The 24,389-nt window shown below is 37.6% G+C and overlaps 1 protein-coding gene across 6 annotated transcripts in view; it reads left to right on the top strand.

Moving 5' to 3' along the window:
• The window catches only part of si:ch211-272n13.3 (ankyrin repeat domain-containing protein 26), a 179,689-nt gene that overhangs the window by 5,189 nt on the left and 150,111 nt on the right, over window positions 1-24,389 (top strand). For all 6 annotated transcript variants that reach the window (XR_005634684.1, XM_039761406.1, XM_039761409.1 and 3 more), the window contains exons 3-5: window positions 1,001-1,115; window positions 15,458-15,631; window positions 16,913-17,019. Coding sequence is in view for 5 of the 6 variants with exons in the window: in XM_039761406.1 (XP_039617340.1) it covers window positions 1,001-1,115; window positions 15,458-15,631; window positions 16,913-17,019 (396 nt within the window). In the remaining variant the exon portion in view is untranslated. The remainder of the gene's footprint in view (window positions 1-1,000; window positions 1,116-15,457; window positions 15,632-16,912; window positions 17,020-24,389) is intronic.

The raw sequence follows: 24,389 nt of genomic DNA, 5'->3' as shown, positions 1-24,389 counted from the left end.
GATTCTGTAAATATAATTGTATTTTTTTTAATTCTGTTACTGATGACCAAGGTATGTATGAAGATACCATACAGGAATAAAATATACATTTATAAGTCATTGGAATTGTGTTATTTGAACCTTTCGTAAGGATTCATAACAAGCAGAATGAAGCTTTTGTTTTTTATTAAGACAACTTGGCCATTACATTTCATCCTAAAAGGTGGATCAAAATAAATATGATTAAGAAAACTAATCTTCAAAATGTTTAACAAATACATCTTTTTATGTGTATTGCGTTATGCCGTTACTATGTTATTCAATTTAATGAATATCTTTGTGGATCTGCAGATATGTTTTGTGCTTTTTTTATGACTTATTATCTAACTAAAGGATGTATTTTGTTAATATTAAATAGCCGTGTAATATATATTGCTTAAGCTTTATACAAATATGCACATTTCAGAGTGACAGATTTTTTTATTTTACAACTGTTTGTTTTTTAATATTTGAATGAAAGAAAATTGACTTTTAACATATTTGTTTAGATAGAATTTAATGCAAATAGTATGAACAAAATGTGCTTAAAACTAAAATTTTGTTTAAAGATGAACTCTAAATCAAAAATATTATAGTTGCTGGAGGGAAAAGAATTGCTGACTTTATTAACATGTTTGTCAAATTGATTTAACAATTAAGTGATATTGTTGAATGAGTAATTACTGCTGTGTGGATCAGTCAGAATTCCATGTAACTGACTGAATGCTTCAGACAAAATATGCAGAATTATCTTGGTGATGGTAATGTGGTACAGTGCTTGGCACAGCCACCTCAAAACTCCAGAGTCCTAGATTTGAGTGTAGAATTAGGCACTCTAGTAGTGTAGTTTACAGTTTCTTCCAAGTCTCTGCATGTTATAAGCTATATAAAATCTCTAGTTCTTTATTTTCTGATTGTTGTATTTTTTCATTTTATAAGCTGGTTTTCTTTTTTTTTTTTTTTTTTGTTCTTGTTCTTTTAGAACTCCGTTACATCTTGCATGTGCTCAAGGACATGCTGAAGTTGTCCGTTTATTGTTGGATAACAAGGCAAAGCTTAACCTATGTGATAATGATTATCGTACACCATTAATGAAGGTATGGGTTAACTGTAACTATTACTAATATTTTTGGTTTATTCTGCTTGAACCTTTAGACAGTTTACAGTATATGTTCATGATATGTCCTGCCAAACTACAGATTTTGCTAAAAGCTCACTAACAGTACAAATACAAGAGTATTAGAATAATGTTTGTCAAACAATTAAAATGTTCATTGCACAGTCCATGGTCTTTTTATTTTGTAGTCAAGAATGTTTCCATCCAGTTGTGATTTCTGGTATTATAACAGTAGTTAGAATTTCTAATTCTTTCAAAATGAATTAATGCCAAAAAAAATTTGAGAAAGATTAGTTTTGGGACAGGTTCATCTACATTTCTCATCTTTCTTCCTGTGTCTTCTACCACCGTCCTGAGCATATGCTGAGACTATATCCATCAGTCATATACCAATCAACCTCTGAACAACAACTAAAATGGCATGAAAGCCCATATGATAATTTAATGGTGTGGAACTTGGTTTGTTCAGGTTAATCTATCCAAAGTGTTTCTAAAATTTAGAAAGAGAAGCATAGTGGAACATTAACCCATATCAATGAGGAGAAATAGTCTGGGCACAGACTTCTGTCTAAACCAAGTGTGTTTAAAATCAGTTATATTGCTAGCTTTCATCTAGCCTTGGGATTAACTGCAGCAGTAAGCATTTTGTGCCCTACTTAATCGATTGATCTCTATCTATATGTACAGGCAGTCCCCTGGTTACGTACGAGATAGGGACTGTAGGTTTGTAATTAAGTTGAACTTGTATGTAAGTCGGAACTGTTACATAAAATTAATAAATGCTATTGTTGACCGACTGTAACCAAGTGCTCTCCCAATAAATGATGTAGTTTCACCTCTCTCTGACCTTTTTATTATTTCTACTTTATTTTCAATGGTGATGGTTCTTCTCTTCTTTACTGTATCACCAGCACTTGCATCAGATTTGTGTTTCAGAGACATTTTTTAAGATTAAGATGAGCTCTTCTGTACAGCACTGTACACGCTACCATAGCAGGAAGGCACCCGTCGTCAACACTTTTGATGTTATGACAAGAGACAACTTCCTGCTATGTGTATAACAGTACAAGCAGGCTTGCTATTGAGAATGAATGGGGGCATCAATGGGTGGTTCATCACCAGCCCACCTCACAGTCACCTCCACTACAGTATGCTTCCTGCAGCATCCGTCCACTGTGAATGAACATGGTGCGGCCAAAGGTGGGTAGTGAATCACCCCCATTCAATAGGCAGCCATCCGATGCATACTACAATGCTACCCCCTGCCACCCTGTTCACCCTCAATGGCCTCCGTTCAGCCATAACTGGGTCACTGCTTGCAGCATTACCAGCCGCCCACTGAGAACAAACGAGGCAGCTGTGTGTGGTGGGTGGGCATTGAAACTGCTTGCCACCGGGAGCCGCCCGAGGGACACTACACTAGAAAAAATAAAAAGGTCAGAGAGAGGTGAAACTGCATCATTCATTAGCAGAGCACTTGGTTACACTCGGGCAACAATAGCATTTATTAAATTTATGTACCTGTTCCAACTTAGATATATCTATCTATCTATAGATATATATAGATATATATCTCTTAATAGTCACTCAAATAAATTGTATACATATTCATTTTTTTAATTTGCCATATGTAAAAGCATCTGCTAAACAGTGTTGGAATGAAAACAAAAGTAACTGTCTTTATGTAAAATTCAACCATCCATTTTCATAGCCCACTTATTTGAGTTTTGGGTTATGGGAAGCTGGAGTATATTTAACAGCATCTGATTTAAGACAGGAACCCAACCTGAATGGAGGTCCAGACCTTTTGTAGTGCACACTTTCACCTATATTTTTGCATGCCAAACCAATGTTAAGTTATATATTACCTAAACACATTTTCGGGGTGTAGGAGGAAAACCATACTACCTAGTAAAAATTCAATAAGTGTTAACTGTCCAAGGACTTGAGCTCAATTTTCTTGAAATAAAATCCATAATATCCTAGTAAGTAAATAAAATAAGACTCAAATATCAATTTAGTTCATAAAATTAGTTTAAAGAAAATGGTTTATATCGCTATAGTAAATGTAATATTGTGGAACTGTGTGTGTGTGTGGTTATTGTCTTTTTTTTTTTTCCCCACTTTACACAATTCCAAACGCATATTGAAAAACGTATAGCACTGTCATCCATCATGTTTGAAGACAGAAAAAAAGTGTTCTTTTTTCTTAACTAGACAGGGAACATGTTTAATGTAACTGTGTTTTGTGTGAGAATAAGAATTGATTGATTTGTGTCATTCAGTTTAAATTAGTAAGACTCAGTGATGTCATATTTGTTTGTTTGAAGGTTATAATTTCTACCCACCCGAGGAGCTCTGTTTGCCAGAAATATGAAGAAATCTATATAATCTAAGAATAAAGGTCATAAATTGGTGAAAATCTACATTAAGTAACTTGTAATTGTTGTGGCCCAGATATGGAGACTATTTTGTAGCAAATAACCCAGAACTGCTTGCTGCAATTAACCAAATAATACAATTTATTCATAACATAAGGCAAACAGAAGATATAAATGTATATATGTACAGGGTGAGCCAAAATGAAGTACCACCTTTCTTAAGGTCATTGTGTGATGTAGAGGTAGCTGAGTGGGTTGGGGTGGGGGTCCCTTGATAGGCGATCCCTTGTAGTTTTCAGTCTGCAACGCGCCTTCTAAATGCACTTCAGCATTCCTCCTAACAGTGATGTCCCTAATCGGGAAAACAATTCTTTAGTGGGTGGCTAAATTTAGACAGACGGGTAAAACATTGAGCAGAAAATCTCCAGACCATCCTCGGACTGTACAAATGCTTGAAATCATCCAAGCTGTAAGGGCATCAATTTTGCAGTCTTCTAGATGTTCAGCATGCAAACATGCTTCTGCCTTAGACATTTCCAACATATCTTTGAGTAGGATTTTGAATGAGGACCTTAATTTCCATCCATACAAAATGATGGTAGTGCAGGAACTTGCTGAGAGAGACTGGGAGAACTTTAGATCTAGAGTTGTGCACAAACATTCTGCGAACCCTTCATCCAGTGGCTATCATCAAGTGCAGCGACTAGGCACATTTCCATTTGAATAGATGCGTAAATAAGCAAAACTTTCGCTTTTCAGCTGAAATCAACCCTCATGAACTTCATCAGGGACCCCTGCACAGTGACCATGCTATATTTTGGTGCTCCGTTGAAGAATTTGGTATTGTAGCCCCTTACTTTTTTGAGGAGAGGGGAGCAACGGTCACTGTCAATTCAAAACGTTACATTGTAATACTAGAGAACTTTTTGCGGCCCCAACTGGAAGAAATGGATGTGGTGAATGCCTGGTTTCAACAGGATGGAGCAATAGCTCATATGACGCAAAGATCCATGCAAGTTTTGTTGGAGATTTTTCCAGGGAAGCTGATTTCCCTGTGTGGCAATGTTAGGTTTCACTTTTCACATAATCTCGCTCCTTGTGATTTCTTTTTGTGGGGCTATCTCAAGTCGAAGTTATACACACACTGACCTCAAAGCCTTGCAGCCCTCAAGGACGCTATTGGCTACAAAATCACCACTATTCCCCTTGAAGTGGCCAAACGAGTCACGTGGACTCAGAAATCATCTCAAAGAGTGTATCACTAATGATGACCATCAACTTGGAGACATAATTTTTAAAACACACTGGGAAAAAATATATTTGGTATACCCTTGCTTGTGTTGTAATGAAATTTATTTTATCTTGTATTATTTTTGTAGAATAAACTTTTGAAATGTGTTACTTCTTTTTGGTTCACCCTGTATATAAAGAGGAAGGACAATAACACAAAACATAAAATTACAATACCTTAATTTTCTCTCCTATAGGAAAAAGCATATAACTTAAGAATTAATGAAGTCAAGATGGATACATACCTTTTTTTTAAGCTGGTTATTAAGTATCTAGGCTGTACATTGTGGTGTGCATTTACTCATAGCTAGTCTACACTGAAGTTACTGTAAGCAAACTGCGCACCTTTTCTGTGTGTGCACAGTTTGTGTGAGAATATGCTATCTAACTGGATTAGTTAAGAAATTTGCTAACAGCTAAAGACCAATCCTTCACAAAGGTTATTACTTTTTAGTTAAAGTAATACCATTACCATAATATAAATAAATTATGTTTATCCTAAACTATTAAGTTGAATTTAATAGTTCTTGGAATCAAAGCAGTTGTAGTTATGGTTTGGTGTAGGCTTTCCTGGTCAGCTTTCTACATTAGAGGATTTTCAGTATGATTTCCTTTCCTTGTTTAGCAGTTCTTTTCCTCCTTCACCTTGGCTGCAGCCTCTGGCTTTTAAACACAGTGTCCTCGTTTGGCTAGCATAAACTTTGTCTGCTGGGTGGTTTGGGATGAGTCAACCCCCATATTTAAAAAGATGAATATGTGTGATTTTTACTTACCAACTTTCTCTTGCTAATGACCTTGATTTTCCTTAGTAAGGTTTGGAATAATGTGGTTCCCCCTTATGTGCCAATGATATACAGGCGCCAGTCATAAAATTTGAATATCATGACAAAGTTGATTTATTTCAGTAATTCCATTCAAAAAATGAAACTTATATATTCGATTCATTCATTACACACAGACTGATGTATTTCAAATGTTTATTTCTGCTAATTTTGATGATTATAACTGACAACTAATGAAAGTCCCAAATTTAGTATCTTGGAAAATTAGAATATTGTGAAAAGGTTCAATATTGAAGACTCCTCGTGCCACACTCTAATCAGCTAATTAACAAAAAACACCTGCAAAAGCCTTTAAATGGTCTCTCCGTCTAGTTCTGTAGGCTATACAATCGTGGGGAAGACTGCTGACTTGACAGTTGTCCAAAAGACGACCATAGACACCTTGCACAAGGAGGGCAAGACACAAAAGGTTATTGCTAAAGAGGCTGGCTGTTCACAGAGCTCTGTGTCCAAGCACATTAATAGAGAGGTGAAGGGAAGGACAAGCTGTGGTAGAAAAAAGTGTACAAGCAATAGGGATAACCCTGGAAAGGATTGTGAAACAAAACCCATTCAAAACTGTGGGGGAGATTCACAAAGAGTGGACTGCAGCTGGAGTCAGTGCTTCAAGAACCACCAAGCACAGTATGCAAGACATGGGTTTCAGCTGTCGCGTTCCTTGTGTCAAGCCACTCTTGAACAAAAGACAGCGTCAGAAGCATCTCGCCTGGGCTAAAGACAAAACTGCTGCTGAGTGTTCCAAAGTTATTTTCTCTGATGAAAGTAAATTTTGCATTTCCTTTGGAAATTAAGGTCCCAGAGTCTGGAGGAAGAGAGGAGAGGCACAAAATCCACGTTGCTTGAGGTCCAGTGTAAAGTTTCCACAGTCAGTGATGGTTTGGGGTGCCATGTCATCTGCTGGTGTTGGTCCATTGTGTTTTCTGAGGTCCAAGGTCAACGCAGCCGTCTACCAGGAAGTTTTAGAGCACTTCATGCTTCCTGCTGCTGATGAACTTTATGGAGATGCAGATTTCATTTTCCAACAGGACCTGGCACCTGCACACAGTGCCAAAACTACCAGTACGTGGTTTAAGGACCATGGTATCCCTGTTCTTGATTGGCCAGCAAACTCGCCTGACCTTAACTTATTGTGAAGAGGAAGATGCAATATGGAAGACCCAACAATTCAGAAGAGCTGAAGGCCACTATCAGAGCAACATGGGCTCTCATAACACCTGATCAGTGCCACAGAATGATCGACTCCATGCCACGCCGCATTGCTGCAGTAATCCAGGCCAAAGGTGCCCCAACTAAATATTGAGTGCTGTACATGCTCATACTTTTCATGTTCATACCTTTCAGTTGGCCAACATTTCTAATAATCCATTTTTTACATTGGTCTTAATTGATATTCTAATTTTCCGAGATACTGAATTTGGGATTTTCATTAGTTGTCATTTATAATCATCAAAATTAAAAGAAATAAACATTTGAAATACATCAGTCTGTGTGTAATGAATGAATCTAATATACAATTTTCACTTTTTGAATGGAATTACTGAAATAAATCAACTTTGTCATGATATTCTAATTTTATGACTGGCACCTGTAGGTTGGGAGTAAGGATTAATTCAATGTATGCCTTAGAAAGAAGGGTGTAGTATATGAGCATCATAGATTAATTTATTCTGATTTATGCATTTTATATTAAATGACCTTCTGTTTTCAGTAATGGGAAAAATGAACAAAATTTATCAATGCAGTCAAAATACACATATCATGAATCAGTGTAACATATATCAATAAATATTGAAATTAGTCGGGTACTTTAATTTATATCACCACTTTAAAGCTGCCTTTATGATACTTTGGTACTCATGTTTGTCTCAAAAGTCAATCTGTAAGGAAAATGACATTTGCTAGTGAGATATTATACTTAAATTTCTACAATCAGGAAATGCTATTTAGTAAAGGCAATTCTCATATATTTAATATTTTAAGTACCTGTAGAATCAGAATTTGTTTTTTATCCTTCTGTTGTATCACTCCTAAGTGATTAGACATTTGTTATTAATTAGTAGGAAGATTTTGGTACATTAGGAAGTCAGTCCAGGACTAGAATTAACCTTAGTAATTACTACATTTTCTTTGCTTGCATACTATTCAAATATAGGCTTTCATTAAATTTTGCATGTTTTAAAGATAAACACCCGGCTGTCTACAGAAGCACAAACTGTTCCATGCAGTTACTAAGATGATTACTTCAAAAAATTGTGCAGCAGTATACCAAAATGAATTTCCTAAACTTCACATTCTAATGAAAGCTAAATAAAATATGAACCTGTTTTAATGACATCAGGCTTTTTTGCTACTTTTTATTGTTTTAATATTTATTTGTGTTTATTCTAAAGTTACATAGTGCTTTCACAGGCAGTTTAAACACTTACTGACCAGATAACTAACTTTTAAATATATTTTCCTTGGCTGGGTTAAGACTTTTGCGTAGTGCTGTATATACTGTATCTACATGATGGGTAATGAAATGAAAATGATTTCAGCCTGATCTATTAGGAGAAACACCAGTTACACTAAACAAATTTTATTTTTCAACATAATCCCTATAAAGCACTAATGCTCTTGCCACTTTCAGAAAATTGTTTGTCTTGCTTGTGTAGCCACTGTTCTGTAGCTGACTTTATGTATTCTTTGTTTAGTATAGCATGTCCCATATAATTACCAATTTAGATTGTTAAATAGGTGGTAGTCACTTTGAACTGTGCCTAGAGAATAGGGTAGGTGTTGCATCACTTTGAATACACAGCTTTGCAAAAGGCGGAGTGGTGGTTCTGAGACTAGGGCACTGGCAATCGGAAGGTTGTTGGTTCGAATCCCGTAAATGCCAATAGTGACTCTGCTCTGTTGGGCCCTTGAGCAAGGCCCTTAACCTGCAATTGCTGAGCTCTTTGAGTAGAGAGAAAAGAGCTATATAAATGCAAAGAATTATTATTATTATTATTAACAGAAGCATCATCATGAAGCCAAAGTAGATGGTCAACAGGGTTTCTTTCCACTTTTTCTGTTTGACTGCTGCAATGCAAAATAGCAGAATATGACCAGTTAAGTTGGATGTTTGAAGTATGTACATTAAAGGGGGGTTACACTCTTAACATCATAAAAAAATCGTGCAGATGATCTTGCTAGGCACTGGCTTGAATATTTAATTTTTTTGTTAATGGTGTATCGCCATGCCTCATTTGTGCCATTTGCTGCTTGGACTTTTGGTCTTGGTGATGCAGTTTCTGAATCTCCTTGAAGAACTAGCATTGGTTCATTTTAAGTGTCCAATTTCTAAATAATCAGTGTTCCACAGACCTTGCTGATGTCTAACTGGTCCTGAAGAAACGATTCAGCTGATCCATAATTAACCCCTATAATGTCTACTGTTTTACACATCATCATTCTTCATTTTGTCTTTATTATTTGCTCCATGATACTAACATTTTCTTCTGTTCGTATGTCTATCACTGGCAGTTCATATGCCACAGCCAACAGATCAATTTCCAAAGGCTTTTTGTTCTCTGATATTAGAATAAATAAGAGCATAATCTTGATTTTATAGTTTTAACTAGGGGCTGTGACCTCTGCTTGCTTCGCTCATCCACCCCCGGGTTTGGTTTACTGGATATACAATTTAAAGAGATTGTTATGTTCATGGGAATTGTTATATATAAAATCTTTTCACTTTTACTTTAAAACTTTAGTAAAAACAATATTTGGAATTAACTTTTCTTCAAGATCGCGTCATATTTTGATTCTGTGTTTGGACTTACATCGTGAAACCGTAACGTATAACTGCCTGTGAGTGCCTATCGTTTCTTTCTCTCTAATAAATAAAACAACTTTTTTCAAATGTTTGTCCATGCTCCTTCTTCTTCGCTTTGTCGTTGACGTGTCATCTAGAATGTTTAAAATTATTGTCCTGATAAAATTTATGTGCTGAGATCATCATCAGGTCCTTCCATGAAAACCTTAAATACATAAAGGACTGTTTGACTTATGTTAGGTAGATTGCCCAGAATGGACTGGGCGGTCTTGTGGTCTGGAACCCCTACAGATGTTATTTTTTTTTCTCCAGCTTTGGAGTTTTTTTTTTGTTTTTTCTGTCCACCCTGGCCATCGGACCTTACTTATTATATGTTAATTAATGTTGACTTATGTTTATTTTTTATTGTGTCTTCTATTTTTCTATTCATTTTGTAAAGCACTTTGAGCTACATTTTTTTGTATGAATATGTGCTATATAAATAAATGTTGATTGATTGAGAGTGCAGGAAATGTGTCTGCCAAAAGCATTCACACAACTGAGGTTAGATGACCATGGTCTTGTTTGAAAATAGTTGTAAGTAGGGTGTAACTTGAAAGAATCTCATGTTAAAAGTCTCAGTCTCACTGGACTTCATATCGCATCAACGTTTCAAGAATCTTTTAATTCTTGCTGGCAACACGAATTAGACGATCTACAAGTCTCTGACTTAGTTTAAATCTGAACAATATACAGTGTTTAATCTCTTTTCGCTGTTCCGTTATTTCACCGAGTAATAATTTCCTTTTGTTTGCGCTAATGCTATATTTACTATCCTTTACTATAATTTCATTATCTCTGACCTGCTCAGCATGTGTACCATGCCAACATTTTTGAATTCTTTACGACATTCTACTTTGTCATCTACTCTTTGTCCTTTTATTTCCAGTCCTGGACGTAGTTAAATCTCTTTCTCGTGGGGCGAGAAAATAAAGTCTTGTCTCCTTGTCTAATTCCAAGATTTTCTTTTATAATAGAGAAATGTCCATGTTTGCTTGATTGTGAAAGACAAAACAGACACTGTAACAACCACAAATGACAGAATTGTTAAATTCTCATACAGTGATTCCCCGCCTATTGCGGAAGTTACATTCCAGACCCATCAGCAATAGGTGAAAATCCGTGATATAGAAAGACCATATAAATATTTATTTTTATTGTTTAAGCCTTAAAATACCTCTCCCACACGCTTTAACACTAGAATTACCAAAGCTTACAAGAAAGCTCGTAAATCCGGCCCACCTTAAATCCATTCCCACCTCTCCGTCAGTGTGTTTTGTCCTGTAAATTTGTCAAAAAGCAGCAAGCAGCCTGGTATCCCATCCCCCCCGCCCACTGCTGCAGTTCTTTTCGCAAAGAAGTTTCTCAGTGCTCAGTGTTTATCTTAGAGTGAAGTGCTGGAGCTTTATAGGGTAAAATAGTACATCATCATTTGTAATATATACATTTTGATGTGTGTTCAGTGTCATCAACAATCTCTGTAAAATCGTTGTTAACACAGAAACGTTTTTCATGTTTTAGTAATAATTTAAAAAATTTAGACATGAAATATATAAGGTGTGAAGCGTGAAGTCCAAGTGCACTTTTATTCAAGAATTTAACCAAAGAAAAAAGGAAAGCAGGTTACGGTAGGCGGTTGATGCGACAGCTTGCGTGGTGCAATTCTAAGAACTACTGACTCCCAATCAAGAGGTTCTGGGTTTGATGCTGGCAGCTTCTCAAGTTTACCGTTTTGAGTAGAGAGCTGCTATTATTGTTAATACTATACGATAAAAACATACATTTGATTTGCGTCTGTAACAGCCGCTGTAAATTTATAGTGCTTGTCAAAGTTAGTGTTTTTTTATTCAGTTTTATTCTCTCAGTCATGTTCATGCTCTCCCGTGCTGTTTCTTTGAAGCACAGGTGATTGGCAGGATGACGCCGGACTTCATCCTGTATCCAAACGGTGCCATCATTTGCCTTTGCGCCTGGTACAGCTGCATTGTTCTTATACAGTGGTGTGAAAAACTATTTGCCCCCTTCCTGATTTCTTATTCTTTTGCATGTTTGTCACACAAAATGTTTCTGATCATCAAACACATTTAACCATTAGTCAAATATAACACAAGTAAACACAAAATGCAGTTTTTAAATGATGGTTTTTATTATTTAGGGAGAAAAAGAATCCAAACCTACATGGCCCTGTGTAAAAAAGTAATTGCCCCCTGAACCTAATAACTGGTTGGGCCACCCTTAGCAGCAATAACTGCAATCAAGCGTTTGCGATAACTTGCAATTACTCTTTTACAGCGCTCTGGAGGAATTTTGGCCCACTCATCTTTGCAGAATTGTTGTAATTCAGCTTTATTTGAGGGTTTTCTAGCATGAACTGCCTTTTTAAGGTCATGCCATAGCATCTCAATTGGATTCAGGTCAGGACTTTGACTAGGCCACTCCAAAGTCTTCATTTTGTTTTTCTTCAGCCATTCAGAGGTGGATTTGCTGGTGTGTTTTGGGTCATTGTCCTTTTGCAGCACCCAAGATCGCTTCAGCTTGAGTTGACGAACAGATGGCCAGACATTCTCCTTCAGGATTTTTTGGTAGACAGTAGAATTCATGGTTCCATCTATCACAGCAAGCCTTCCAGGTCCTGAAGCAGCAAAACAACCCCAGACCATCACACTACCACCACCATATTTTACTGTTGGTATGATGTTCTTTTTCTGAAATGCTGTGTTCCTTTTACGCCAGATGTAACGGGACATTTGCCTTCCAAAAGTTCAACTTTTGTCTCGTCAGTCCACAAGGTTTTTTCCCAAAAGTCTTGGCAATCATTGAGATGTTTCTTAGCAAAATTGAGATGAGCCCTAATGTTCTTTTTGCTTAAAAGTGGTTTGCGTCTTGGAAATCTGCCATGCAGGCCGTTTTTGCCCAGTCTCTTTCTTATGGTGGAGTCGTGCACACTGACCTTTAATTGAGGCAAGTGAGGCCTGCAGTTCTTTAGACGTTGTCCTGGGGTCTTTTGTGACCTCTCGGATGAGTCGCTCTGCGCTCTTGGGGTAATTTTGGTCAGCCGGCCACTCCTGGGAAGGTTCACCACTGTTCCATGTTTTTGCCATTTGTGGATAATGGCTCTCACTGTGGTTCGCTGGAGTCCCAAAGCTTTAGAAATGGCTTTATAACCTTTACCAGACTGATAGATCTCAATTACTTCTGTTCTCATTTGTTCCTGAATTTCTTTGGATCTTGGCATGATGTCTAGCTTTTGAGGTGCTTTTGGTCTACTTCTCTATGTCAGGCAGCTCCTATTTAAGTGATTTCTTGATTGAAACAGGTGTGGCAGTAATCAGGCCTGGGGGTGGCTACGGAAATTGAACTCGGATGTGATACACCACAGTTAGGTTATTTTTTAACAAGGGGGCAATTACTTTTTCACACAGGGCCATGTAGGTTTGGATTTTTTTCTCCCTAAATAATAAAACCATCATTTAAAAACTGCATTTTGTGTTTTCTTGTGTTATATTTGACTAATGGTTAAATGTGTTTGATGATCAGAATCATTTTGTGTGACAAACATGCAAAAGAATAAGAAATCAGGAAGGGGGCAAATAGTTTTTCACACCACTGTATGTGAGTGGACGTTTCTTGCGGGGAGAGCTTCTGTTCTCTTTCTCTGATCTGAGTTCACCTCTGTTATAGTGCGTCTTTATTTAAATACAGCAGTGTCAGATCAGGGCTAGCGTGAATGCAACTGAGAGAATAAAATTGAATAAAAAAAAATGCTAACCTTTACAAGTACCATACATTTTACACCGTCTGTTACAGACTCAAATCAAGTGTATGCTTTTATTGTATAATAGTAATAAGAACAGCTCACTACTCAAAACATTTATTTTTGGACACGTTAAGAGTTGAACCCAGAACCTTCAGCATTGTAGTCAGCAGCTCTAACCAGTATACTACCCGAGATGTCAGGACAACCAGCAACACTAACCTGATTTCTTTTTCTTCGGTTACAGCCTTGGGGAAAAATAGTGCATTTGTTCTGTTGTACTTGTATCTTTTGTGAAAGTGCTTATTTGATATTTAGACTTCAGTCTTCACACAATATACACTACATGTCTACATTTTGTCGTTAGTACTAAAACATGGAAAAAGTTTGTCTTTTAGGTATGTGTTCAACATTTCATCAAGTCATCCTACACTTACACAGATCTTTATGGACACGGAACACATGTGAAATGCATGTGTTCCGAATAACAATATATTTTTTTAGCCTAGGTACCTCATTCACTGAAACAAGGCTTCATTTGGGAGAGGTTTTTGCAGTTTCTCCGGCGGTGGGGGGGATGGTATAGCAGGCTGATTGGGATTATTGATGCGTTTACAAGACAAAAGACGTTGAATGGAGACGTGCGAGTGGATTTAATGTGGGCCAGATTTACGAGTTTTCTTATAAGCTTTGGTAATTCTAGTGTTGAACACATGTAAACCTCTAATGGCGAGCGACGTCCGTATAATGCTTTCCTTCCCGAAGCATATCCAAGAGTTTTACCTTTTCTTGAATGGTCAAGGTCTTTCTCTGGTGCTTGGACTCACTACTACCAGAAGCCTTAGAAGATGCAGGACGCTTGGGAGCCATCGTAGGGCTTAAAACAAAAAGAAAAGTTCGCAAAAAGTTTGCCCACAACAATCGGACCACAAGCAAGGTACGCGATACGCAGAGAACTGAGATGCGCTGTTCTTGCGAGATTACACCACGTTAGCAGCAGCCAATCGGAGCCCAAGAGAATGAAAATCCTGCTCTGATTGGTTGAGTCTCCTCTTTCAGCCAATAATGAGCCTTGTAAGAAATCATCTGGGTACTGTAATGTGAAACTCTTTGTCTACCGTAGTGACTGAATAACACCGCATGCTTTGTTATGAATTGGCTGCAAAGTACACTACAGGTAGGATGTACTTATTGAATTTTTCCATGATATAGTGGGGGTGTGATAGCTGGACTGCAATACAGCAGGGGATCACTGTATTGTATCTATCTATCTATCTATCTATCTATCTATCTATCTATCTATTTTAATACACAATGTTAATCTTTGACCACTTACACAGCACTAAAAAATACCCTTCCCCTTGTACTTTCTCATTACGTTTGAGCAACCCATGTGTATGGCTCACGTGAATGTTTTAGAACATAAGCTTTACATTTTATTTTGGTGTAAACATGGCATGTAGAGCAGCTAATTTAATAACTAGTGTAGATTACTTTAATGGTAGAAAACGTTACATAGTTTGAAACTTCTCTTTACTTTTTAGTTGCTCCCACTGTAGAATACTTAAGCATTGCAAATTGCACTGTAATTGGATAAAAGTGGTCTATATTTTAGAGGGGTAAAAATGGTGGAATTTGTAACAACTAGGTTGGTAATCCACCAGAAAAAATTAAAATTTCATTTTTTTTTTTTTTTTTTTTCTTCAAATTGTAATTGTAATATTAAAACATATTTATCCAAGTGAAGAATCCTAACTTTTACCACTTACAGAAATTAATAAAATTTTTTTAATCCTAGGAAACCTGAAAAAAATCAGAAGCTTGTGTCTAAATAGTTAACTTTAATTTTTCTTTCCACTATTAAAATCGGCAGCAAAAAAATACTAATTTTGAATGGGCCGGTATCACACAAGTAGAAATTGTGTACAGTTGCAGAGCTCCCAATTTATGTCAGCCACAGAAATAGCAGCACATTTTGTGTAATGCATAATATAATGGATGTAATATATTATATAAAGTCAAGCAACATTGCCAGTAGCTAATAATAAAACAAAAAAAAAACTTTTTGAAAAGCCTAACTGATATTATGCTCACTGAGTTATCAAATGGTTTAAAAACTCTAAACCAATAATTTATATTTTTTATATTTTCAATTGTATCTATTGAATTATGTAAACTTATCTAGCTCAATTTTTTCGTTTTTGCTTTGTATAGGCTGTCCAGTGCCAACAGGAACGATGTGCAGTTTATCTTTTGGAGGTGAATGCAGACCCCAATCTTGTAGATACTGATGGAAACACTGCACTCCACTTAGCTGCCATGATTCCTGACCTGTCTCTGGCAACACATTTGCTGGAACATGATGCACATGTTAATGCTTCAAACAAGGTATATATTAAGTGTATCCTCAAAATATGTTTCATTTCAGATGTGTTGTTCTTAGGTAATGTAGAAATCCTGTCCAGCTGTTCATTCATTATGTTAAAAACATAGAACATAATGTTGAAAGTGTAATTGAAACAGATAATTGTTCACCAGCCCATTTTCATCTCATTTGTATCTGTTTCACTTTAAAATTGCTCAGCTATGTGTGAACACATACATACAACTAAATGCATGATTTTTTCCCTCATATTATTATACAGTATAAGCAATTTCTTCTGTAGTGTAGATTTTATGGAACCCGCAAATTGGCTTTATTTTCCTCTTTATTCTACTTCATAATGTATAGACATTAACATTCTGCTTTTTTCTTTTTTGTAATCATATTTTGTATAGTGCCTATGATTTTTGCAAGTATTTAAAAACAAAAAAAAAAAAGATGAAATTTCAATACCCAAGCCTGAGCAATAAATCCACTTACCTGAGCTGCATTTGTCTTAAAAATGGATCGTGGCAAACAAAAAAAACAAGCAGCCCAAAAATGTATTAGGTAAAAGTCCAAAACAGGTTATGCAGCTGGACATTTTGATCACATAGGTAGATAGACAGTTGATGTTTTATAGCTAAAGGTATCTGAATAGTATATACTTTTTTTCCTTTTCAAGGTTTCTGTCTGCTTTTACTGAATGGTATTGTGGAGGCAGTAGGCTGAGTTGATCAGTTCACATTTTCTTCATCCAGCAACCAAATGAAAGCGAATCTATCCAATGTCTCCTCCCAATACACCTGTGAAATGCAAATATTTAACTTTCAGGTCCTTGTATCAGATATACTGTGAGCTATCCTAAATAGCAGACTAAACGGGACACATTTTGAGTCCAACACCTTTTTTAAAAAGGTTGTGCTTAGAGCCAAGTATTGAAATACAGATGTCGTTCTGTAAACCTGGGAAGCCAATAGCAGGCAAAAGTGACCCTGGAACACCAATACTTTCCCATCATCTCTTTCAAAATAGAAATGGCTTGCATCTTCTTGCATTACTGAATTTTGTGTGCAAGAACAAGGACCTGGTAGACTTCATACTGTCCCATGGCCAAGGTTGAGTTCACATTGGTTCCCTGAAATCTAAGGTCCCATTTTAAGCTGGAGATTCTTTTCCAGTGAAGTTGAGGAATTTAACTCCTCTGTAATTACAACATACCCACTTAACCCTTTTTTGTTAAAATGTGGTCCTACCTTTTGTATCAGATTATTAATTAGATGTCTCGTTTTTTTCTGTACCATTAGGAAGGCTTCACTCCCCTAATTTTAGCTGTTGCAAAAAATCACCAAGAGATGGCAGAGTTTTTATTGAAAGAAGGTGCCAATGTAGACTCAACAGACAGTTTAAAAAGGTATTTATGTTTTTGATATATATAATTTGGGTGTGTGTAATCTAATTAAGCCCATTACCATTTTACATTTAAACCTCTGGCAGTTAACTGAGTTGTTGTAAAATTTTTCACCTCTTGTCTGTCTGTGTGTGTGTGTGTGTGTGAATATGTATGTATGTATGTATGTGTGTGTGTGTGCAATTAATATATAATTAAGGTTGCCAATCTTGGCATCCTGACCAAGATTGAGGATGGTTTCCTGCTGCCTGGGGGAGGGGGTCATAATGGAAGGACGAGGGTGGACTGTCATCCCAACAGGAATTAACCAGGACAGGAGGCCTGCTCAGAAGGACAGTAGGGGGCTACCTCCTAAGGCTATTTCTCCCCCAAACCCCTCCCCCCCACAATGGCCTACATTGATCCCTCGCTATATCGTGCTTCTACTTTCGCGGCTTCACTCCATCGCGGATTTTAAATGTAAGCATATCTAAATATATATAATAATAATAATAATAATATATATTATATTATAATAATATAATAATAATATTTGACTATAATAATTGAGTGATATTTGACTTCGGTTGAGTGACTGGTCGCCGCTGCTCGCCGGTAACTAGAATATTGATTTTGCTAAGACTAGTGATTTTGATGGTATTTCTTTTGCCATATTGCTGACATCTCTGCGTGGCTATATGCTATATACTATATGCTGTGTCTGCATTTAGCTTCAGCCTAACCTCCGTTTCGTTTGAAACTTACCGTTTATTCTCTTCACGTCTGAGCTGCTTGTGGCCTCCTCGCCTACAATGTGGACTGGTAGGATTTTTGCTTGGTTGTTTGTTTGGAGTCTTCTGTCGCACGTTATTCAACCTGCGACTGGCCTCCTCCAGTACCCAGCTGCTGAGCTGCTTCGACTGCGTCTTCTCCAGTCTGTGCCTTTGCTGTCGGTGCTATATTTCACCCGGACGTCATACTTCTCCCTCGTCGGAGATACATCCATCGTGGGTCCCGCCGGAGATTCCAACGGACGCCTCGAAGGAATTAACTCTTTTTGGTCTGATTTTCGGCACCCTCCACATAACACAGATAGGAACGCTGACCATAGCGTGTTGGCCAGCTTAGCTCGGTCGACTAACACCACTGTCAAATGCGACAGCAACATTGTCAGCTTTGGTCTATTGAACATCCGCTCACTTACGAGCAAGGGACATCTCATTCAGGATCTCCTCATTGACCGTAAGTTTGACTTTCTCTGTTTAACTGAGACTTGGCAGCAACCTCAAGACTTTTCACAACTTAATGAATGCACCCCCCCGGGGTTTGTTTACACTTGTCAACCCCGTGCATCTGGCCGTGGAGGAGGTGTCGCGATAATTTATCGCGAGAAGTGGAAAGTCCTGCCGTTGCCTGCTCCTGCTGTTAGCTCTTTTGAATCGACTGTGTGTCAACTGTCTGGGCCAGTTCCAACCATCATTGCAACTGTCTACCGTCCTCCTAAGTCTAACAACAATTTTTGAACGATCTTGCTACCTTCCTTACCAATCTATCTGTAATTACTCCAAATATAATTCTGCTGGGGGATTTTAATATACATCTGGACAATATCAATATCCCTCTCACTAGAGACTTTTTATCTTGCCTGAGAGTTTTGGATACCAGCAGCACACTGATGTTCCTACCCATTGTAAAGGACATATCTTGGACCTGATTTGCTGCTCTGGTGTTGTTCCTTTTGATCTTACAGCAGATGAACTCACTATAACCGACCACTTTCTCCTCTCATTCAACGCTAAACTTACCTTTTCTGTTCCTAAGCTTCCACACCTCATAGCCTTTCGTAACATTAAGAATATCAACTTGAATTTGCTGTCTTCTAGAATTGATTCGCAAATGGACTTTTATAATTTATCCTCTCCCATAGAACTGGTCTCATATTATGACACTTGTCTTAATGGTATTCTTAATTCTCTGGCTCGCTAAAACCAGATCTGTTTCTTTTCCTTTTCTGCCCCTGGTTTACGCCTGAACTTCGCTTCTGAAAGCTAAAGGCAGGCAACTTGAAAGGTTGTTTAAAAACAGACTCTTTGTCCACAAAGAGATGTATAAAATCATCTACTCTACTACAAGGATTGTATAGCTCAAACCAAATCTAATTATTACACTCAGTTAATTACTAGTAATACAGGTAACACCAAGTCTTTGTTTTCTTTACTTAATAATGTTACACAACCTCCAGACTCTTTACCATCTCACCTTCACTCAACTGCCTTCTGTAATTCTCTTATGTCTTTTTCAATGAGAAAATCCAAAAGATACATCAGCACCTTGGTCCAGATCCTTTCTGTATTTCTTCTGAACTACACTCACCTATTCACTCTTTCTCTTCTTTCCAGCTTCCCACTTCCTCTGAAATCTCAGATCTCATCTGCAAATCCAAGTCATCTACTTGTCAGCTGGACCCCCTGCCTACAGTTTTGGTTAAAGCCTGCCTCCCTCTCTAGTCCCTCTTATTTCTGCCATCATTCACTCTTCTCTTACTACTGGTATTATTCCCTCATCTTTCAAAACTGCTGCTATAACCCCAATATTAAAAACCTGGTTGTGATCCTACTAATTTCAATAATTTTCGCCCCATTTCTAACTTGCCCTTTATCTCCAAAATTCTTGAAAAATAGTAGCTATCCAACTTCACACCCACTTGTCTCACAATAATCTATATGAGAAGTTCCAGTCTGGTTTTCGCCCCCTTCATAGTACAGAAACAGCACTTGTTAAAATTACTAATGACCTCCTTATGGCTGCTGATTCTGGTCTAATCACTATTCTCATCCTTCTTGATCTGAGTGCGGCCTTTGATACTATTTGTCATACCACTCTCCTTAATAGATTATCTTTGATTGGCATTACTCACACTCCACTTGATTGGTTTAGATCTTACCTTTCAGGCCGCACTCAGTTCATACAGCTTAAAACTTTCACATCCCAACCCACCGCTGTTACTTCTGGTGTGCCCCAAGGCTCTGTCCTGGGGCCTCTTCTTTATTATTTACCTTCTTCCCTTGGCAATATTTTTCGCAAATATAACATTAATTTTCACTGTTATGCTGATGACACCCAGCTCTACCTTGCTGGTAAACCCACCTCCTCTTTTCCACCACCCTCACTTATTGATTGCATTTCTGAAATTAAATCCTGGTTCTCTTCAAATTTTCTTAAATTAAACAGTGACAAAACTGAGGTTCTCCTCATTGGTTCAAAATCATCATTATCCAAAACCAATAATCTTTCTTTTATTATTGATAACTCTGTTGTTTCCCCATCATCTCAGGTCAAGAGTCTGGGTGTCATCCTCGACAGTACTCTATCTTTCCAATGTCACATTAATAACATCACCCGGTCTGCTTACTTCCACTTACGTAATATTAATCGCATTCGCCCTCCCTCACTCCTCATACTACTGCCATTCTTGTTCATAGTCTTGTCACTTCGGCTGGACTACTGCAATTCACTCCTCTTTGGTCTCCCTAATAAATCTCTTCACAAGCTTCAGTTAGTCCAGAATTCTGCAGCACGTATCATCACTGGAATCCCATCTTTTCACCATATTACTCCGGTCTTGCAGCAGCTTCATTGGCTCCCGATCAAGTTTCGTATTGATTTTAAGATTCTGCTACTAACTTTTAAGGCCATCCATAACCTCGCACCTCCATATCTGTCTGACCTTCTACATGTTGCCATTCCATCCCGTAACCTTAGATCCTCTTCCTCCACCCATCTGACCGTTCCTCCCTCCCGTCTAACCACCATGGGGAGCAGAGCTTTCAGCCGTTCTGCTCCCAAGCACTGGAACTCATTACCTGCGGATCTCCGAAATATCAAATCATATTCATCTTTCAAATGTAAACTTAAAACACATTTGTTTAAAATGGCTTTTTCTTCTTCCTCCTAATTATAGTGGTTTTGTTTGGTTTTAATTTTTAGATTTTCTGATGTTTTAAGTTGTTTATAATTGTGTTTTGTATTTATTTATTTATTTATCTGTTTGTTCGGTGTCCTTGAGTTCTCTGAAAGGCGCCTTGTATAAATAAAATGTATTATTATTACTAAATATATATCACAGATTTTTTGCTGGTTTGCGGATTTCTGTGGACAATGGGTCTGTTTAATTTATGGTACATGCTTCCTTAGTTGGTTTGCCTAGTTGATTTCATACAAGGACACTATTGGTGGATGGCTGAGAAGCTACCCAATCAGAGCACGTATTACGTATTAAATGAAACTCCTCAGTGTTATACGATATGCTTACCGTGCGGTGCTTCTCATACTTAAATGCCTGAACAGCACATATTGATTTTTGATTGTTTGCTTTTCTCTGTCTCTCTCACTCTCTGTGACATTCTCAGCTCCTGATGGAGTGGGTGTGAGCAGAGGGGCTGTTCGCACACTGGCCTAGAGGATACGGACGCTTCTGTAAAAAATGCTGAAAGACTACCTTCAGATTGCTCCCTTCCTTGCTTAAAATACTTAAATATACTTAAAAGCCCGAACAACACCTATTGATTTTTGATTGTTTGCTTTTCTGTCTCTCTCTCTCTCTCTGTCTGTCTCTCTCTCTCTCTCTCTCTGACATTCTCTGCTCCTGACACGCATTCCTTTTGAAGAGGAAGATATGTTTGCATTCTTTTAATTATGAGACAGAACTGTCATTTCTGTCTTGTCATGGAGCACAGTTTAAACTTTTGAAAAAGAGACAAATGTTTGTTTGCAGTGTTTTAAAGTCCCTGTCTCTATAACCTCCTGTGTTTCTGTGCAAATCTGTGACCCAAGCGTGTCAATATAAAAATAACAATATAAACGTATGGTTTTTACTTTGCGGATATTTACTTTTCGCGGGGGGTTCTGGAACGCAACTCCTGCGATCAAGGAGGGATCACTGTAATTGGTGCAACTCCAATATGGATACCTGCAGGACAGACTGAGAATTGCAGTCCTTCAGGACAGCCCTGTCGCTCTTCTTAACTGTCAGAGTGGCCTGACCCAGAAGTCCTTCCAAAGGGCAAAGTTGTGGCACCAAGAATATTCCCGGGTCTGGCATAGGCCGGTTTTCATGAATCAGTAGTTTGCTTTGGGATGAGGTGGATGAAACTACACGTGGAAGAAGGAAATGATGATCAAAAGTGTTTTTTAATAATTTTCAAGAGGATTTGGGTGCCTGGTATTGTGTATGATGAACCTCTTATGTTTGAACCCAGTACTGTGCTATCTGACTGTATCTCAGGGTTTGGGGAGATGTTACACCAGGTGGTGGTTTAATTAAAATATCTATCTAGATAGATACCTTCTTTGTTGTCCCTTAGATTTAAAAACATTCATTTTAATTTGGTACATTTACCTAAATTACTTTAAGAAAACCTGAAAAAAGCCTTGCATGACTTTTCTTGAGTCTGGAGGTCAACACTAATGCATGAAATATTTGTTTTATACATTTTTCTTTGTGGTTATATAATATACCTGTGGTATCTTGTCTTGGGATTGTTTAACACTAGAATTACCAAAGTCTACGAAAAACCCGACTCAGCTTAAATCCCTTCGCACCACTCCGTCAGTGTCTTTTGTCTTATAAATGTGTCGATCAAAACAAGCAGCAAACAGCCTGTTATACCATCCCCCCCATTGCCGCAGAAAGGGCAAAAAATTCTCCCAACTTGAGCCTTGATTATCTTGGAGTGAAGTGCTGGAGTTTTAGAGGGGAAATTATAGATCGTTATTTGGAACATATGCATTTCATGTGTGGTCCATGTCTACAACAATCTATGTTAACACATCGTTAAAATCGAAAATTGTTTTCATGTTTTAGTAATAAATGACAAAATGTCATCATGAACTGTATAATGTGTGAAGGCTGCAATCCAAATATCAAATGAACACTTTCACAAAAGGTGCAAGTGCAATACAATTGCTTCCATGGTGCAGCAGTAAGAACTGCTGCCATGTAATCCAGTGGGATTGATCCTGGGTGTTTCGCAAATTTACCGTTTTGAGTAGTGAGCTGCTCTTATTTTTAATCACTGTATTATTAAAAAAAATCCTGGAAAGGAAAAGCAGGGCGATGAGACGTGAACTTCTCAGAAGTTCTCGGGAAGACACTTGCAAGACCCGTGAGACGCAAACAATATTAAATAAGAGCACGGCCAGCAAAGCACTCAGTCTTGTAAAGGCACATAGCACACACAGATCCTGTGCTCTCAACACATATAAAGCATATAAAGACAATACGTTCTAGATGAAACATCAACGGCTTAACAAAGAAGAAAGAGCAGCATGGAGAAAAGAGACCCAAAAGCGTTGGAGAGAAGAAAAGGCAGATAAGAGATTATGAAAGCAGTGGAATTTGAAAGGCTCAAACAAACGATGGCGCAATACACATGCAGAGAAAGGTAAAGAATATGAAAGCAGTAAAATTCTAAAGTATTGTAGCGTCCCAGCCAGGTTGAAGCCTTTTTTGTTTTAAGTGACTGTTGGGTCCGATTGAGGGAGGGCGGAGTACAGCATGGAAGACTGATAGCGGGGTATTGATTGATGCGGTAAAGGAGGGGGGGGGAGACCTGGGGGATGAGGGGTTGAAGAGGGTGCTAGAAAGTTGTTTGGGGTTACGAAGTTGACGATTGTTCAAGTAAAACTTTTGTGACACTTTATTACATCAGTCGCTACAGTATCAGAAAAAACATAGTAAAGATCGCATTAGCGCAAACAAAAGGAAATTAATCATCAGGACCAGGTGTAATTGGAAAAAATAGCAGGACAAAGTAAGGTCCGAAATAAAAGGCAAAGAGCAGAAAACAAAAGTCTTTTCGCCTTCGCATCATTCAATGCACAAAATGTAAATTTACAGAATAATGGACCATACACTATGAGAATCTGTGGTCCCGCAACACTTAAAGCAACGACAAGTTTAATTTCAAAGAAAGCACAATTCGGTCATTTGTATATTTATGATCACAGGGAAGCGATGCAAATTTTAACAGGCGACAAGAAAGGTAATGTATATATTCCGCGCATAACATTAGATACCAAAGAAGATCTTGATATGCCATTCGTATTAAAATGTTTACAGTTTCCCGTAAGAATAGCTTTTGCTATAACAATTAACAAATCACATGGACAAACATTAGAAAAAGTCAGATTATTTATTAGAGAAACGGAAACAATATTTACTCACGGGCAGTTATACGTTGCATTGTCACAATGTATCTCCAAAAACGGAATCAAAATTCAATGCGCTCTTGAAGAAAAGGTAATTCCAAATATTGTTTTAAACTAGCAAATACCAAGCCAGCAGCGGAAGTAGTGTGTTAAAGAAGCAATGAAAAAGAAAAGGAAACATTTTG

Source organism: Polypterus senegalus, chromosome 8 (assembly GCF_016835505.1).
Source record: "Polypterus senegalus isolate Bchr_013 chromosome 8, ASM1683550v1, whole genome shotgun sequence".
Lineage (NCBI taxonomy): Eukaryota > Metazoa > Chordata > Cladistia > Polypteriformes > Polypteridae > Polypterus > Polypterus senegalus.
This window is presented reverse-complemented; position numbering and strand designations above follow the sequence as displayed.